General features: G+C 34.3%; 1 protein-coding gene across 5 annotated transcripts in view; it reads right to left on the bottom strand.

Moving 5' to 3' along the window:
- SLC4A7 (solute carrier family 4 member 7) overlaps nt 1-13,153 on the bottom strand; it is a 109,982-nt gene that overhangs the window by 12,552 nt on the left and 84,277 nt on the right. For all 5 annotated transcript variants that reach the window (XM_030933071.1, XM_030933074.1, XM_010357330.2 and 2 more), the window contains 7 exons: nt 12,802-12,963; nt 12,297-12,410; nt 9,559-9,720; nt 9,123-9,374; nt 6,361-6,429; nt 4,570-4,743; nt 538-669 (listed from right to left, as the gene is read on the bottom strand). In XM_030933071.1, coding sequence (XP_030788931.1) covers nt 538-669; nt 4,570-4,743; nt 6,361-6,429; nt 9,123-9,374; nt 9,559-9,720; nt 12,297-12,410; nt 12,802-12,963 — 1,065 coding nt within the window. The remainder of the gene's footprint in view (nt 1-537; nt 670-4,569; nt 4,744-6,360; nt 6,430-9,122; nt 9,375-9,558; nt 9,721-12,296; nt 12,411-12,801; nt 12,964-13,153) is intronic.

Genomic DNA, 13,153 nt, shown 5'->3' with positions numbered 1-13,153 from the left:
AGCATACAAATCAACTAATGGTGGTACACAGTAAGTGCACATAAAGACTAAAACTTTATTATACTTTTTTAAAAAAATAATTACTTAAAAACCCTTTTTGTCATTATGTATAAAATTAAATATATGCTAAAATTTATATTAAAAGTATTTAAGGTTTACCCAGATAATATACTCTGATGTACAACTATTTTGTGTTACCTATATTTTAATATTGCTAAAAGCTGTAATTCTTCTGACTGCTGATTAAGTAAGCACACGATATTTAATTTTTGAAAAGTATTACTGTGTCAGAGTTATGGAAGTACAACACAATGAAATAGTTAAGAGCCTACATTTGGAACAGTTAACTAGTCGCTCTCTGCCTCAGTTTCCTCATTTGTAAAATGGAGATAAAAACAGTACCTACTACACTTTATATAAAGCTCTAAGAAGGATGAAAGGAACTGATTCATGTAAAGTGATTATAATGGTGTCTACAATATGGTACAAAATATTAAATAAGGAAGCGGTGTAAGTTTAAAATGGTTATCTTTTTACCTCCTTCTCTTTTTTCTTTTTGTCATCTTCTTTCTTTTTCTTACTTTCTGGCATGAGATCATCAAGCCAACTAAGTTCTCTCTTCGTGAAACACAGATCCATGAGTTTGCGCACAAACACTAATGCAAGAACCTTTAAAAAGAGGGGAAGGAAATATTAAGTAACACATAATATAAACAGTATCACTTAAAGAGCAAAAGCATATTTGTTAAATCTTACAATAAAAAATGCTTCATATAGTTTAAAAATTATTTCACACATTATCTTGTTTCAAAGGAATTGAGTCAAGCATTTATCTTTTTTAACTTTCTGCTAAAAAAAAAAAGCTATAAAGAGAGCAAAAAAGGAAATGGCATTCTTAACCTTCTCCTGAATAAATCCCTTGCACTCCACATGAAATTATGAAGCAGGTTAAACATTGACTATCAAAGCAAAAACATTAATTTTTAAGACATTATATATTATGTAAGTATATATAATTTTTAAAAATCTCTTGAGCAATGCATTAGAGTACCTATTCCCAACATTAGGTTTTAACTTTTCAATCATACGGGAGAAATGAACTACTACTTTAATTTGCTTTAACTGCTTCTGAAGATGAGCATGTTTTTGAATGCTGATTGGCAAATGAGATTTCCACATCTGTACTTGCTATTTCCTAACCTTTGACTGTTTTTTCTGTTGGTTTTTATGACTTTTGTTTACGAATTTATGAGTTCTGTGTAGTTTGAATAGAAATTTTTTATCTGTCTTATATGTTACAAACATTTTCTCCCAGTTCAGTCTGATTTTACTGTTTTTTATGCTTTTTGAACACATAAGAAACATTTAATTATCTTGTGGTCAAATATAGCATATCTTCCTTTTACACTTGGGTTTTCCTATGTTCTTTGAAAAGTTAGTCCCAATCAATGGATTGTACAATACTCTTTTACATTTTCTACTACAATTTATTTTACCACTTAAATACTGTATTCAATTATGATTTTTGAACATGGTCTCAGATAAGGAGTACAACATTACTTAGCTTCCGGTATACATTTAAATCGTCCAATACTAAATTCTCCCATACAAAAGAAATACTACCTTTAATGAAATAACCTGCTTATGGTATTCAAGTGATAAAATTCCAATGTATTCAGATACATTTCTGGACCCATTTGTCTATTTTTCTGATTTGTCTATTCATATGCCAATTCTGTATTATGGTGGCTACACTGACTTGTCAGCAATTTTTAAATATTTGGTTATCAAAACAGTACAGTATCCGCACATGAACAGTGAAGTAGATGACAAAGCAAAGCCCTCTATGCCCAATCCTAGCCAGGAATCCTTCTTAGTTATAATTATCATTATCTTGTTATTCTCTAGTAGTTATGTCTCTCTAATGAATATATAATTTACATACAGAAAAATTGAAAAATAGCATGCGTACAGTTTGATACTTTTGACAAATGTATATACTACTCATATAATGCACACCTAGACAAGATACAGAACATTTCTACCATCCATGTTTTTTGAGTCTGGCATTTATTTTTTTCTATAAGCTTCCAAATTATTTATCCAGTTCACAATGACACCATCCCCCACCCCAACACATATATTCAGATAAAACTCCAGTAGAATTTGTACTTGGCACTGTATTATATTTCAATGCGATTTTTCAGAAAGCTGAAAGTTTTATAAGATGAAGTCTTTAAAACAAAGAACACGGTATTTGTTCAGGTCTTATTTGTTGTCCCTTAGTACTGTTATTGATTGAATTTTGTTCCCCATTAATAGTTAAGTCCTAACCTCCAGTACCTCAGAATATGAACTTATTTGGAAATAAGCTGTTGAAGAATACCATGTGACAACAAAGGCCCCAATTTCAGTTACCCAGCTGCAAGCCAAAGGAATGCCAAAGACAGCCAGCAAATCTCCAAAAGAGAGGAAGAGACAAGGCAGGATTCCCCTGGAGGCTTCAGAAAGAGCATGTTGCTGCCCGCTCCCACATACTGACTCTAGTTTGTGGTACTTTGTTACAGCAGCCCTTGGAAGCTAATACAACTGCTTTTATAAAGCCTTTTTCTTTAAAGGGGTTTTTCTTTTAAAATTTATTCTTAAGTATTTTATGGTTTTTGATCACTGAGAGAGACTGCCTACTAATTCATCAAGTTTTCTAATATGCAGTCACCCTAACACAATTCTTACTAATTCTATTACGGGCTCAGTCTTTTTTGTTTTTAACTAAAATCACTTGGGTTAATAGGTATACTATGACATTTTCAACAAATATGTTAATAATTGCTTTGAAGCCAAAGTATCATTGTCTATGTACTTAATTAAGGTATATTAATCTCAGAAATTCTGCTAAATTTACTTGATAATATTTTAGTTTAAGGTTTTTGCATTTATATTAGTAAGTAGGAAGGCAGCATAGATTTTTTGTGCAACTTAATTAGCCTTGGGTATTAATAACTTGCTAGTGTTTTTTTGAGAAAAAAATTGCATGGGTTTCCATCTTTTCCTTTGGTCTAGAATAATTCAAGAGGGCACTGTAATTATTTGTTCTTTAAAATTAAGCTTTTAACCAATCTGACCCTGATACTTTAAGGACAGGTCTTTAACCACTTTTCCAGTTTCTTCTATGCAACTGGGCTATACACAAATTTTACACTTCTAGTGTCAATTCTGGAAATTTAGATATAGTATGAAAATAATCCATTTGTTCCAGGTCAGAGGTCAGCAAACCACAGCACCTGAGTTAAATCTCATCCACCATCTATCTTTGTATAGCCCATAACCTAAGAATGTTTTTTTACAGATAAACACTTGGAATTAATTTGATAGTAGAGAATAACCATGAATCCCGATTAAGTAAAATAATGTCAAATAAAAAGTAATTCCATTCTTCTAGTAGTCCTATATTTTTAAAATTATTTCTAAAATTTCATCAGTAAGATTACATAAGTACCCACATAATACTCTTGTGACCTACAAAGTCTAAAATGTTTACTATCTGGTCCTTTACAGAAAAAAGTTTATTGACCTCTGCTCTAGATATTCAAATTTATTGATATTCATGCAAGTGTTATTTTCATCAAGTCCCTCGAATCACGTCCATATCTCTGGTTATCTCTCTTTTCTCCTTAATCTTGTATATCCATTCTCTCATTTTCTTCTTTACTTGGGCTTGGAGTGGTTTATCCATTATTGAATTTTTTAAAAAAAAACCTTAGCTGCATCGAAGTCTTCTTGAATAATAAAGGCAATGAAGTGCATACACCTTCCTCTCAGTGTTTTAGTTGTGCTCAAAGTTTTATACCGATATTGTTATAATTTTCTCTCTTTCAATACCTCTAGATGGTTTTTTAACTCAGTTTTCTATTCAGAAATGATTTAGAACAGTGTTTAATTTCCAAATATTTAAGATTATTTTAGTGGCTTTCCATTATTTATTTCTAATTTAACTATTAGAAAATATTACTTGAGTAATTTTTACAGCTTTTTAAATTCTGTAAGGTTTTCTCTGTGGCCATGTACAAAACCAATTTTTACATGGTATTTACAGAAGAATATACATTCTCTATTTGTAAAACGCAATATTCTGTGATAATTTAATGAATTACATTGTCTTATTAAAGTCATCGGTAGTCTTCATTACTTTTTAACTTCCAGATCTGTCAATTTCTGAAAAAGATATATCAAAATATTTTAATAATGAACCATGTTGTTTTGGTTGCTTTGCTTTTACATTTGAAAATGTATTTGTTCCATGAACGTCCTGAATTCTGAAGTTATTTAAAAATACAAAACCGAGTCCTATAGCCTAAGGACTAAAAAGAAAAACAAACAAAAATTTACAAAATAAGAAAATTGAGGCTGGAAACAACTGGTTTGTATCAAGTAGCAGCTAATTCACATTTTCAAACAGCTAAGGTACTTAGAACGCACTATTCCTTTTCTCAAAGGCAATGATAAATACTAATGAAAATTACTGTAAAAATATTATTAATTAGTGACAAAGTAAGTCTGAAGAAATCTTACCATCATAGGAAAAACCACTGCAGCAGCTGAAACTTTTATCACCCATAAAAGGACCAAACAAGTAAGCTGAATGACTGTGAAAATATGGACCTTCCAGAGCGGCACATAACGGAGGTATATCAAATCAGGCTGATGCTTAGCAGGCATTCCAAATAATTTTATACGGTCAAACAACTACATACAGAATAAAAAAGAAGTTTTCAATAAAATATTTCTGCTATTTAGAAGAAGAATCTATACTCAACTTTAGGATTTTGTGTATTAAACTGTAACTTCCTTGACATTTTCTGATAGTACAGGAGAATGTTACAGCAAGGATTCTCTGGATCCAAAGCAGGCAGGAGGGTAGGGGGGATGTGACGGGCAGGAACCAAGCAACCACCTGCACTGCTGTAATTAATTTCATCAGAAAACCCAAGCCAAAATGTTTAATTCAGTGGATTAAAATATCTAGATAAACTTATCTTTTATAATCGAATGCACAAGTCATTTATCTCTTTGAACTTGTTTTCTAATGTGCACGACAACAGAATAGTCTGAGTGACTCCTAAGGTTCTTTCCAAATCTAACCAGAAAATAAACTGAGATAACAATTATAATTCTTCACTAATTGAAAATAAAACTGAGCAAATGCCTTCATCTTTTGGAGCTTTAATTTCATCATTTACACACTGTGAATAAGATCTGTACAAAACTCTTAAAAATCACGTGAGATAAGGAAATAATTTCTGGACCAGTGAAGAGTAGATCCTGGATGGTGTTGAAAAAATAAAGATGCTTTCCTGCCACTAGCCTATGTGTTGGAAACTTTAGACAACATCCTTTTCATGAGAAGAGGTGGTCATGTAGTGCTAACTGTGCTTTATGATCATTTTATTTTATTTTTTTTTTTTGAAACGGGGTCTCACTCTGTCACCCAGGCTGGAATGCAGTGGCATGACCACAGCTCACAGCAGCCTAAAACTCCTGGGCTCAAGTAATCCTTCTACCTCAGCCTCCTAAGTAGCCAGCACTACACATATACACCACTATAGCCAGCTAATTTTTAAATGTTTTGTAGAGACAGGATCTCACTGTGTTGTCCAGGCTGGTCTCAAACTCCTGGCCTCAGGTGATACTCCTGCCTCAGGCTTTCAGAGTGTTGGGATTACAGACATGAGTCACCATAGCCAGCCTAAATGTTTTATACTAAAATTACATTAGTACAAATCTTAAGAAGTTTTATTAGGTTGTTTCCCAGTAACTACTAAAACAAAACAAAATAATGAAATCATTGGCTTAGCTAATAATCTTCAATAAGTCCTTCTATTTCTGTTTCCTGATTTATATTAGGATTTCTTCCTTTCCTCTCTCCCAACTGGTTAGTGTTTTGAGGATCACAAAATGATGTATCTGCTAGGCTTCATAAGCTGTATTGTGTTACACAAATGGTGGGTCTTGCTATTTTTCTAGGAAACTAATATCTACCTTTTTAAGTACCAAAACTTTTTTTCAGTCCAATCCTTTTGATCCTCCCTCTCACTATACTAGTCTCTATTGAGTTATAGGGCTTTTCATTGGCTTCAATTAAAAACAGGTAAGGACCATGTCAGCCCATGACCTCACTCTCTGGAGGAAAAAATGTGCAGTAAGCAAACAATCACTTGGCAAATGTCTGAAGTCTTCAGTTAGGAAACTAACCTGCCCACAAAATGTCAGAGGTGAGAATAAATCACTACCATCATTAAAATAATCTTTACATACTTAAAATATCACGTTTCTATAGAAAATCATTAAATACTTAAAACTTGCCTGAATTCCTTTTAATGAGGAAACTCCCATATAAAGGAAAACACCATACAGAACAGGCATCGGAATAAACTGTAAATAAAATGACCACAATTAGAACTCATGAGTAGTAAGTACACAAAAACATAATCAGTGAGTAATTACAGGGCTAGAATTAAAAGATCTTTCAATCATGAGGATTAGACCGATCTAACATTTCCACACATAAGAAAATTGCTAATATACAATAACCTGCTTGAAAAATGGCTCATCTTGTACATATTGCTTCCTAAAAAGGGAGTATGTTCACTTAAGAGCAGGGGTACTGCAGTCAGACTTAGTTTTAAGTCAAACCTAACCTTTCTGTACCTCGGTTTCTATATCAGATTGCTGTGAAGATTCAATGACTTCAAATACATACAACACTCAGAAAAGCACCTGACACATATTAACCACACAAAAGGTGACAACCATCATTACTGCTATCACTACCTGCTGCAGTGAATGTTATTATGCAGTAGACTTTACTGAATATAGTAATTAAAATCCACCTCCAAAATAAAATCCTGAATACTTTGGCAGTTATGACGATCCCAAACTATCTATACAGTTCACACCTATTCATCCTGCAAGAAGGTCTGGCTATTAACAGAGCCCATCCATTTACTCAAAAGCCACAAAAAGCAGTCTGACCTATGGAAGAAGTGTACTATAAGGAAACACAAATTAAAAAACTACAGAGGAAAACCACATCTACTACATCTCTTCTAAACAACCTAGCAGGTCTTTCTAAGGACACTGGAAAAAAAGAAAACAATTTATGAAGCAGACATATTTTTAAAAATCCAAGCAATGCCTGTAATCTCAGCATTTTGGGAGGCTGAGGTGGGCAGGTCACCTGCGGCCTTAAGTTTGAGACCAACCTGGCTAACATGGTGAAACCACCATCTCTACCAAAAACACAAAAAGTAGCTGGGCATGGTGGCATGTGCCTGTAGTCCCAGCTACTCGGGAGGCTGAGGCTGAGAATCATTTGAACCCAGGAGGCAGAGGTTGTAGTGAGCCAAGATCATGCCACTGCACTCCAGCTTAGGTGATGGAGTGAGACAAAAAAAAAAAAAAAAAGAATGCTCGGAAAAGGAAACAATAAGAATGGGAAAAGCTCATGAAAATTAAATCTATAAACATCAAAATAACTAAAATTTTGTAGTAACAATTTTGATAAGACTGAAGACCAATATAATGATATGAAAAAAGGAGGAAATTTTCTTTAACAGCAACAGGGAGGAGGGATAAGAATGTTAGACCAAATCCAAAAGGTCTGAGATCTGTTTAGCTGGAGTTGAAGAAATTTGTAACAGAGACAGTAGATGAAAGGGAATTAAACAGGGGAAGAAAATTCCCCACAGAAGAAGGCACAAGTTTCTTGAGGAAACTAACAGAGACTAAGCAGGGTAAATGAAAAGCCCCACTGCCCCCCTAAGTATCTGAATGAAATTTCACAAAAATGAAAGTTAAAAAAAAATTGTTTTGGTTTATCTTACAGAAAAGAGGGAAAAGGTCTCCATAAAAGTACAAAAACCAAATAGATTTCAGATTTCTCATTAGAAAATTGGTCTCTAGAAAACAATGACTTGAAGATCCAAAAGAAAATAATTTTGAACATCTAACTATGGATCAAATGTTGAGGTAAATAGAGACATTTTGAAATACGCAAGAACTCTGAACAAGTTCACCACTCATGGTACCATGTGTAAAAAGAATTTATCAATACAAAAAATGAATACAAGGAAAAACGGGAACCTGCATATACAATTTTTTACAGTAAGGGAAGGCAACAGATATTAGAAAGACTTATTTGGCCTCGAGGCTTGGGCTGGAGTAAAATAGGGTGTATTTCTGCCTCCCTGCAGGCAAATCACACTGCTTAGTCCTCACAATCATACTGCTTAGTCCTCAGCAAATATCATCATAATATCATTTATGTGTTCCCAGAGGGTTTAAATTTCTGTAATCTAACTTACAGGAGAAGCAAGGAAGGCTTATCATCATAGCACAAAATGTGAATGTTAGTAACAACTTTTACAATAATAAAATTAAAAATATAAGCCAACAAGAGGGATGTGATGGAGGAGAGAATGAGGATAGAGCCATAGGTGAAAGACACAACAACTTTAGGTCAGAAGCTCTCAAACTCTGCGGTCTCAAGACCCCTTTATCAACTTAAACATTACTGAGGTCATCCCCCTCCCCCACAAATACTTTTGTTTATGAGTGTTTTACACATATTGATATTTGCCATTTTCTTTTTGTTTTTTGAGACAGGATCTCACTTTGTCACCCAGGTTGGAGTGCAGTGGCCCAATCACGGCTCACTGCAGCCCTGACCTCCCAGGTTCAAGCGATCCTCCACCTCAGCCTCCTGAGTAGCTGGGACCACAGGAGCACGCCACCATACCTAGCTAATTATTTTTATTTTCATAGAGACAGGGTCTCACTATGTTGCCCAGGCTGGTCTTGAAACACCTGGCCTCAAGCAATCCTCCTGCCTTGGCCTCCCAAAGTGCTGGGATTACAGGTGTGAGCCACTGCACCTGGCATACATTATTTTAAAAATATATACAGCTTACCACTGAAAGCTTGCTATACTAAAAACCCAATGAAATTATTTCCCAAGTAAACTGTGGAAAACAAACCTAATTTTAGATATTTTAAGTTTCATTTTCACATAACTAAGTATAAATGTTATAATAAGACTGTAAAACGCTGCAAGAAAGAGATTTTACCTTTAGGACTGAAGTCATGAACACAGAGAGGCCCATTAGAATAAAAATCATTAACCCTGTAACCCGCTGCTCACGAATTCCCAAAAACTTGGGTTGTTCCCCTGGAGCAGAACATTCAGATTCAACTTTTAAGCTGTTGACATGACTTATTGACAACACTGTTGCAGCCACAAACCATGGAAGTCCCATGACAGAGCAAACTCCCAACATAACGCCAACCATGAGCAAATCAAGGTGATAGCCAGCTCCTTTCTGAAAAGTGAAATGAACATAAGTATCTGTAAGTCTAAATTGTTCCCTCAATTTAACATTCTACACTAATTATAAAGAGGGAAGAAGCTAATTTTCATCTTACATCTTCTAATGTTCCAATCATTATGAAAACACCTCAAACCCTTGAAGAATCACAATGCTTAAGGCAAAATTCTAAAATTACCTTCAATTTGTGCTCCTTTCTGTTTATAATTACAGCTGTGATTTGTTGATCCATAAAAATGAGAATGGTACAAAGCAAAGCAGGAATAGCAGCTATTAATAAGGTCCACCAAGGATTATCTCCCAGTGGGTTTATGATCCACCCTCTCTCTGGATGAGTAGGCTGTTAAAAAATTAAAAATAATTTTTAAAAAGTCTCCTTGCTGTATTGCACTAAATTTCCATAACACAGACTTGATCTGTTCCACGAAATACCAAGGAATGGGAAATAACTTAAATCTTGAACTATATGGTGAATTATTTTCAAAGATGGCCACAGTAATTCTTCCTATCCCTACAAGTGTACCTCCTGGCATGTGACTCAGTCAATCTTTCCACCTAGAGGTGGAGGCTGCTTTCTTAACCCCTAAAACCAGGATGACCCTGTCACTTACTTTAACCCACAGAATAAGGTCAAAGTGATACTATGTGATTTCTAAGTCTTAACCTTAACGAACCTTGCGGCTTCTTCTCTAGCCCTCTTTGAACCCTGAGATTATTACGCTGTTGAGTAAGCCTAGATAAGCTTTCTTGAGGATAAGACTATCCTCAATATAGTCTATATGGTAGTGGGTGTGGGGGGGCAGTTCACCAGGCAACTATCCCAGCTGCTTCACCCATCTGAGCTGAGGCCTCAGATATACGAATGAAGGCATATTGCCCCTATTGATGGCTGCACCCCATAGAGCAGACCACAAACCAGCTAAGCCTAGTCTCAACTGCCACAGAATTATAAACAAATAAAGGGCTGTTATTCAAAAGTTTGTTATGCAGAAATTGATAAGCAAACTGGAATGTCATTTCCACATGTTCCAGCATAATTCATATAAGGCAAAATCAATCTATCTACTAAACTCCTAAACTAAACTGCTTTACAAGTCCTCAGACTTAGTGATTTTGACAGGGTCGGTACTAAATGAGAACTGGTCCTCAATACATGATATTTTCAAAGGAACTACTAACAAAAATAAGGCACGTTATGAGATACTAATACATTTTGACGGTACAATATAAGATTTATTTTATAGCAATTTTTTTTTAAGATCAAGAGAGTTTAGTATGTTTGGGAGAATACCGCATATATTGAAACCAAAAACATATGTTTTTATTACCTCGACTTGGTATTAAGCTTGTTTCTTCTTCATGAAAACATTTGTCAATATAAAAGAGAAATTTAATACTTTCAAAGTTCAGGTAATTCAATATTTCCACACTAATATATATTAAACTACCTCACACTCAATATTGTATATGAATAAAAATATTTTATTCTACTTATACAATGCCATTTACTCTTAAGAGTTACTTGATTTGTTTCCCTAAGTATATTTTATGCCTCCTGAAATCAGCCTATTTATTACCTCAAAGTCACATCAATAAATGAATAACAAGGACATATTTAAGAACTAGAACAAGGAACTTAGGCCAGGATTATAGGAAATTACATCAAGTTTTGAACCAATACTAATTCATAGTTTCATTTATTTATATATTCTCATAAAATAAGCTTAAAGTTTAATATTTTCATATTTTTATGTTAGAAACACAGACTTCCTAAAAATTGTTGGCAGATCATTTTCCACCTGTGTACCCTACTTTTAAAGACCACTGGCTTTAAAAAAAACATTTTTTGGTCTCAGTGCAATATTATAAAATTAAATGATCTTCATTATATTCCTTATTTCAGATCCCCTTTAAACCAGATGCTTCTGAAAGAAGTCATATAACTTTAAATTAAATATAACCAGTGACACTACTCAAAATGTCTTTCCTTTTAGAATAAACAAAGGAGGATGGAAGAAAACAAAAACAGAGCAGAAGGAAAATGAATGTATGCAATTTGCTAATGAAAGCAGAAAATTCAAATGGATGTTCAGATCAAATAGCATTTTTCTTATAGAACACATTTCGTTTTCTCCTTATGCTACCGGAAGTTGTTACATGGAACTTTCCAACTACTGTCAGATATATTACCCTTCTAGAAATTTAACTAGACCCTTCGTGCCACTCCTAGAAAATTCAATTTTAGGTTACTTTTTTTTTTTTTTTTTTGAGACAGAGTTTCTCTCTTATTGCACAGTCTGGAGTGCAATGGCATGGTCTCAGCTAACTGCAACCTCCGCCTCCCGGGTTCAAGTGATTCTCCTGCCTCAGCCTCCTGAGTAGCAGGATTACAGGCGCCCGCCACCTTGCCTGGCTAACTGTTGTATTTTTAGTAGAGACAGGTTTCACCATGTTGGCCAGGTTGGTCTCGAACTCCTGACATCAAGTGATCCACCTGCCTTGGCCTCCCAAAGTGCTGGGATTACAGGCACAAGTCACTGTACCCAGCCTGGGTTACTTCTTTATAAAAGAATAAAGGGTGTTTCCTTCTCCCTGGAAGGTACAGCAAGAATTCCAGGTAGCAGACCAAAGACTTTTTTTTTTTTTTTTAACGGCTTCCTACATCTTACCACGGATATTTTCATTCACTCTCTCTAATGGACCAGCATTGATACTTTTAAGTTCACATGTCTCTTTTCTGTCCATATTGTCATTGTTTATACATATATGAAAAACACATATAAATTATTTCCTTTCAAAGCATCAGCTCTTCAGAGACTACATACTTTTGAAAAATAACTACTGAGAAAATAGTATCTTGCATTAAAGTAGTATGGTATTCCCAAGTAACAAATAGCCATTTGTTTTAATCCTTACCTCAAATTTTTCAGGAACATGAAGTTTAGGAGATGGAACTCCTACAAGGTAGTCAATTGTAACCATTATTACTATTGTGAGAAATACGGCAAAATCACTGATTGTCGATCGCACCTATGTTAAAGGGATCATGTTAATATAAACACAGAAATACTATGTGTTCTTGCTAAATAATTCACATCTTTCATTGACAAAATTGTCACTACAACGTATAAATGGAGCTTTTAACTAGTGACAATGTTAACAGTGAAACACATTTATATTTAATTCTTTCCAAAAATATAAGAAACACATTTCACAACTAACCTAGCAACTCTTATGGTACCGTCATCTTCCTACTGTGAGCTCAGGCATGTAATATACATTCTTCACTATGAATAATTTCTTTATTAACCAGCTGGCATAGAGTATTAACTTCAAAAAATGTATTACCGTTTTGAAATAAACCAAGGAAATGAAAACCAAAATACGAGTATTACCAGAATTCCAAAATTATATCAGTTACCTTGGTAGGAAAGTAACGCTTGGTCTTAAATTGCTTGAGGAATGAAGACAGAAAAAATGTTGTGAAAAACAAGATGACACACCAAAAGAGCACATCTGGAATATAAGGTCCATGATGACCACAAGCTGACCCTAAGAATACACCATGAAGTTTTTTACATTCCTGGAAAAAAGGAGAGAGAAAACAGAGAATGGGGGATTCCTAAGTATTATTGTTATTATGAATTTCATTGACTCATGAGATGCAACTGATTGTATGAGGCATCATTATTTTGTTTTCCTTATTAAAAAAAACCTCATCCAGTCAACTATAACACACTACCAACTAATTGTAATATATATCCTGAGTTCAA

The sequence above is a fragment of the Rhinopithecus roxellana genome, chromosome 1 (genome assembly GCF_007565055.1).
Source record: "Rhinopithecus roxellana isolate Shanxi Qingling chromosome 1, ASM756505v1, whole genome shotgun sequence".
Taxonomy (NCBI): domain Eukaryota; kingdom Metazoa; phylum Chordata; class Mammalia; order Primates; family Cercopithecidae; genus Rhinopithecus; species Rhinopithecus roxellana.
The sequence above is the reverse complement of the archived record's forward strand: the minus strand, read 5'-3'. Positions and strand labels throughout refer to the sequence as shown.